Genomic DNA, 6122 nt, shown 5'->3' on the forward strand with positions numbered 1-6122 from the left:
CAATGTAACCATATATGTGTGTGAGAGTTTTTTATCAATGACAACAAGTGATGAATACATTACAATCATCATCAAGCCAACGATCTCCCCCTTTGGCATTGATGGCAACACTTAGAATTTTTTTTAGAGTAATACAATACCGCTAAGTGTGCATACACTGAAGGTTTTTGGAGAATGATGTCGCGTGCAGACTGTGACACGAGCTAGGGCACCCGTGCCCTAGCTCTGTTCCTTTGTTTTCTCTATTCGTTGCGCAGGCTGGGTGATTGGGGGAGTGAAGGGCGTTGCTTTGGGCGTTACTTCCTGCTGAGCTGAGGTTGGGGTCGTGTCTCAGAAGAAGATCTTCCGTGCTACGCGTGGGGGCAGTTTTGTTTAGTGCTGACTGTCTTCTGCTGCGCGTGGGCTGAGGTCGGGGCTGGTTGGGATTTGTTTTCCCACGGCTCTGCCCTGTTTGCGGTGGTGAAGGAAGGAGGAGTGTCTGGGTTGCATTGTAGTTGGGTGGGACTGTTTTAAGGGTGGAGGGTTTACCTTCCCCATCCTTGGATTTGGCAAATGGCGGATGTTAGGGGGGAAGCAGCAATGTTGAGCCCTTGAATGGATTTTAGGGTAGCTTTAGGCCCTAAATTTTCAAATCAAGGGATGAAAACCTTTGATAACAAGCTGTTCAATTCGAACCCTGGGAATGTTGATTTGGGACCATCTAATGGTTCAAGGATCATGAAGACCAATGGTTGTCTTGAGAGATGCAAGGAGAGGCCAAAAGTGGTGGTCCCGGTTGAAATGATTGCAGATGATGTCGAATATTATTCACATCATTCCCTTTATTGTAAGTTCTTAGGGATGAGGGTGTCCTTGCAATTCTTGGAGGTTTGGGCTCAGAGAACCTGGGAGCCGGAAGGGGAAATGGAGATAATGCTGCTGGCGAATAGTTATTTCATGGTCACTTTCTACTGTACTGCTGATCGCAATAGGGTGTTTGAGGGTGGTCCTTATTTCCACAATAAGGTCGGGTTGTTTATCAAGCCGTGGCATGCAGGTTTCAACCCTGCAGAGGAGCTACCTAATTGTGTCCCAGTATGGGTTCGCTTACCGAGGCTATCGATTGAATGCTGTCGTGAGGATGTGCTACATCTTTTGGCCTCAGTGCTTGGAAAACCTGTAGGGATTTCATCGCAGACCTTAGGTAAAAAGGTAATGACTTTTGCTCGCATTTGTGTTGAAATTGATCTTAGTAGACCCTTACCAAATGCAATAGAGATGTGTGGGGGTTCTTATTCTTGGATGCAGCAATTGGACTATGAAACTCTTCTATTTCGTTGTCGCCTTTGTCAAGAGTATGGTCACTTGCAGCGAAGATGTCCAAGGAATCAACCTCGAGAATCCCATTCGTCACAGCCTGAGGTCAAGCCTCCTAAGGTGGATAAAGGGAAGCGCAATGCTTCTGTGGAGGCAAGGGCTTCTGATGGTTTTGTTCTGGTCAGGGCTCGGAATAGGAACAGGGGTCTGAAGAGGTCCTTTAAAGAAAGGCAGGAGGATACCTTTAACAAGTTTGAGGTTTTGGATGAGCTTAGCCAACAGGAGGTGAATCTGGGTTTGATCAATTTGGATCAAGGGCTTGTGGACTTAGCTCAAGTTGATCCTATCATTGAGTCTACTATGGAGCCTCTAGGGGAGGAATGTCGGCAAATGGGTGTTGATCAGCAAAAGGGGACTTCTGAGATGCAAGAACCCCTGGCTATTGTTTCAACTGCAGGTATGGATTCTCCAGCTCTTGGACAATACAGTGGTTCAAGTTCTGCGGCGAAGAATAAGCCTCCTCCCAAGCTTGGTATTTTGCAGAAAGATATTAAGAAGGGTGGGGCAGAAAAATTTGGTAAACCTGGCAGAAAAAAGGATGTGGAAAAGATTAAATTGGCTGGTGAAAATTTGGTGGAGTCGGGGGTAGTTAAGCCCCTAGATGCTATTTTTTCAGGCCCCTCGAAATGATTGTTTTGTCATGGAATGTGAGGGGCTTGAATAGCGGCCCCAGACAAAAAGCTATTCTTGAGTTAGTTAGAAGACAAGGTCCTGATGTTTTGTTCCTGTAGGAAACCAAGTTATCTGTGGAAAGTATGCAAGGTCTGAAATCTAGAGTGTGGAGAAGTGGGGAGTGCCAATGCATTGGTGCCCATGGTGCTTCTGGAGGTTTGGCTTGCTTATGGAATCCTAGGAAAATCCAACCCCTTTGGTGGATTTCCTCCAAATCCTCTCTATCCATGATTGCTTCTAGCCTGGAGACAGGTGAGGTCATTCTATTCTCCAATATTTATGCGCCTACCGATCTTCAGGGTAAACAGGTGTTGTGGTCCCATATCAGGCTGATTCATAGCATGCTACCTTTTCATCCTTGGATTATAGCTGGGGATTTCAATGCTATCTGTGAGTTGGCTGAGAAGCGGGGTGGCATTGGTAGACTGGTGCCTTCCGCACTGCTGCTTCAAGATAATATCAAATTCTTGAACCTTGTGGATATTAAACCGAACAATGGGCAGTTCACCTGGAACAACCGTCAGAGTGGCGAGTTTTGTATTGCAGAAAGGTTAGATCGGTTCTTAGTCTCTTGTTACTGGATTGGTGGGATGTGGTCAGCTGCCTCTGAGATTTTAGATTGGAGGGGATCCGACCATTGGCCTATCAAACTTGTTTTAGAATCAACTCAGATTTTCCAGAAGCCTTCCTTTAGGTTCCAACTTATGTGGCTTCGGGACTCATCTTTGCATGATTTGGTCTCTGATTGGTGGAGGAAAGGTAGACCAGCTCACGGTACTTCAATGTATATTTTTGCTAAGCTGCTTCAACATGTTAAATTTGAGCTTAAGCGATGGAATCGTCTGCACTTTGGGAATATATTTCATGAAAAGGCAGGGGCTCAGGCAGATTTGGATGGTATCACTAGAAGGATTAGAGAGGAAGGGGTTACTGATGAATTGCTTCAAGACGAGGCTTGGGCTATGAAATTGCTCGAAGAATGGGAACTGCGAGAGGAAATTTACTGGAAACAGAAGGCGCGTATTGAGTGGCTCCAGGAAGGGGACAAAAATACAACTTTCTTCTTCAACTCTGTGAAAGCCAGGAGACATGGTAATTCTATCTCGGGATTGGTGAATGACAGGGGAGAGCTTCTTTCTTCCTCTCCTGAAATGTTTAGGGAGGCAGTCCAGTACTTTGAATCCCTGTTTAGAGAGGACTCGCAAGGGGGATCTCCCGAGGAAGCGCAAGTTCTTTCATGCATCCCCTCTCTTGTGACTGAAGATATGAATCAGCAGCTCATGAGGGATATCTCGCTTGAAGAGCTTGAAGGGGTTGTTTTTAGCATGAAGAGAGGGAAGGCACCAGGTCCAGATGGCTTCCCTATAGAGTTTTTTCAAGAGTTCTGGGATATCATCAAATTTGATCTCTTGGCCGTGGTTCATGAGTCTTAGCATAATAAGCAGATGTTAAGGGCTCTAAATGCTACTTTCCTTGCTCTTATTCCTAAGGAGGAGGGTGCTGATAGGATGAGTCAATTCCGACCAATCTCGTTATGTAATGTGATCTACAAAATTATTTCCAAACTTATTGCAGATAGGTTAAAGAAGGGGTTAGCTGATATAATCTCAGAGGAGCAAAGTGGTTTTGTGGCTGGCAGACAGATTCTAGATGGGATTGTTATTGCAACTGAGGTCATCCATTCTATGGCCAAATCAAAAGAAAAAGCTATGTTCATCAAATTGGATATGGCGAAGGCTTATGACAGAGTAAGGTGGTCCTTCCTGAGGCGGGCTCTTAGTGCTTTTGGCTTTGTGGAAGAGTGGATTCAATGGGTTTGGAGTTGTGTTACTTCAATCTCTTTCTCGGTGCTTATTAATGGGAGCCATTCTGAGCTTTTTGGGGCTTCAAGGGGGCTTCGTCAGGGAGACCCTCTCTCCCCTTATTTTTTTATTCTTTTGGCAGAAGGCCTGGGGAGATGGATTAAGCAGAATGTGGAGTCTAGTTTTATTCAAGGATGGAGGTGGGGAGGAGCTTTACCCCCACAAACTCACTTGCAATTTGTGGATGACACTGCATTGATGGGGTTGGCTACAATGAGGGAGGCATCTAATCTTCGTAGGGTATTGGATGTGTACCTGGTTGCTTTAGGTCAACAGATCAATGAAGGAAAATCTTCCATCTACTTCTTCAATACTCCGGGTTCTATTCAACAGAGGATCGCCCATACTTTGAGGTTTCAGGTTGGGAATCTTCCATTGAAGTATCTTGGCATCCCCATCTCGGTGAGTAGGCTTCCTAGGGAGTCTTGGCAGGTTATTTTGGACAAATTTTGGGTGAAAGTTAATCATTGGACCCACCGATGGTTATCCTTTGCTGGTCGGGTCCAGTTGATTAAGTCAGTTGTGCAGGCCTTGCCCATATACAGATGCATGCTCCAGGTTGCATCTATGGGCTTTCTTAAGGACCTTGATTCGATGATGCACCAATTTTTATGGGCGAGCTCCCTGGAGGCTCCCAAATGGAGTTTGGTTAGATGGGAAGTGGTTTGCAGTCCGAAACATTACAGAGGACTTGGTTTGAGACAGTCGGCTTTAACAGGAGAGGCATTGGCTGCTAAACTTTACTGGCGATGGTGTAATGAGTAGGATAAGAGTTGGGCGATGATCCTCTCTCAGAAGTATCTTCCGGGGATTCCTCCTCTTGATATTTCCAGGTATCCACTTGGAGGGAAGGGTTCTGTGATCTGGGATACTTTAAAGAAAGGGGCTAAACTTATTAAGGATGGTTTATTCTGGATTTGCAACAATGGGGAGGAGGCTCAATTCTGGTCTGACTCCTGGGACGGCTATCCCCCAATTATTTTTTAGTTTCCCAACCTATTGGGTCTATGTCAACGATTTCAGGATGCTGGGTGGTCTCGGGTGAGAGATTTTAAGTCTTTTTTCCCTTGTGGACAGATGGAAATGGCTAAATGGAAGCCCCCAGATGAATGGCATGTTGTTGATTTATAGGAGGAGTGTGCGATGCTGCAAAATATCCTTTCTAGTAGAAGATGTTGTTCTATCCGAGAGTCTAATGGCCTTGCTTGGTCTCCCAATCCTAAGGGGATTTACACGGTGGCCGTTGGATATAGCAGATTGGTGGCTCATAAGATGAATATGCCTGAAGTGCAGTGGTGGAAGAAGGTCTGGAACAAGCTTTCGTGGCCAAAATGCAACTGTTTTATCTGGATGCTAGCTTGGAACAAGTGTTTGACTTGGGATAATATTAGGAAGAGAGGGTTCCACGGCCCGTCTATTTGTGTCATGTGTGGGACCAATGAGGAGGACTCTTCTCATTTGTTTTTTTGGTGTTCCTTTGCCCTGCAACTTTGGCATTTCTGGTGGGAAGTCTGGGTAGTTCCTTGTGTCCATGCTTCCTCCTTGACTGAGTTTTGGCAGAGGATGGGACGTCCCCCTTCTATGGCTACTTTTCTGCAGGAGGTATGGTTCGTGGGGCCTATCTTCTTATTATGGCAGATTTGGCTGGAGCGCAATCGAAGGATTTTTCGTGGAGAGCGGAGGCTGGTACAACAAATTTGGCAGAGGGTATTAGGTATGATTAATGAGACAGTGGCGGCTAAGTGTGTAGTGGACTTCCCTTTGGGGAAACGAGATACAGAGCTGGTAGAGAGATTGGGAACTACAGGATCTTCTTTGGTCTTAACTAAGGCCAAGAGATGGCATTGTGAGAAGCAAAAAGTTGACAGGGTTGGTAGATGGTAGCTACCCCCCCAGGGGATCTTGAAGATCAACACTGATGGTTCTTCAAGGGGTAATCCGGGTCCAGCTAGTATTGGCGGGATTGGTAGAGATGCTATGGGATCAGTGATCTTTATTTTTTTACTTTATGAGGGGATTCAGACCATTAACCTGGTGGAGGGTTTGGCTATTCTTGTTGCTCTTGAGAAAGCTCTGGCTTTAGGATGGAGAAATTTAGTTTGTGAGTCCGACTTTCAGGTGTTGATCAACTTGATTAATGGACAGAGAATGACCGATGTTAATTGGCAATTGGCTAGGATTGTGCAATAGATTGTGCATATTAGTTCTTTGATGGACAGGGTGATTTTTGCT

The 6122-nt window shown here is 45.5% G+C and overlaps 1 protein-coding gene across 1 annotated transcript; it reads left to right on the forward strand.

The window, feature by feature from the left end:
- Positions 1–639: 639 nt before the first annotated feature.
- LOC131858890 (uncharacterized) lies at positions 640–3461 on the forward strand. The gene is made up of 3 exons (XM_059212364.1): positions 640–1191; positions 1288–1941; positions 2088–3461. Exons 1-3 carry the CDS (start codon positions 640–642, stop codon positions 3459–3461), a joined length of 2580 nt encoding a protein of 859 aa, XP_059068347.1.
- The last annotated feature ends 2661 nt before the right edge of the window (positions 3462–6122 follow it).

Source organism: Cryptomeria japonica, chromosome 10 (assembly GCF_030272615.1).
Source record: "Cryptomeria japonica chromosome 10, Sugi_1.0, whole genome shotgun sequence".
NCBI classification, from domain to species: domain Eukaryota; kingdom Viridiplantae; phylum Streptophyta; class Pinopsida; order Cupressales; family Cupressaceae; genus Cryptomeria; species Cryptomeria japonica.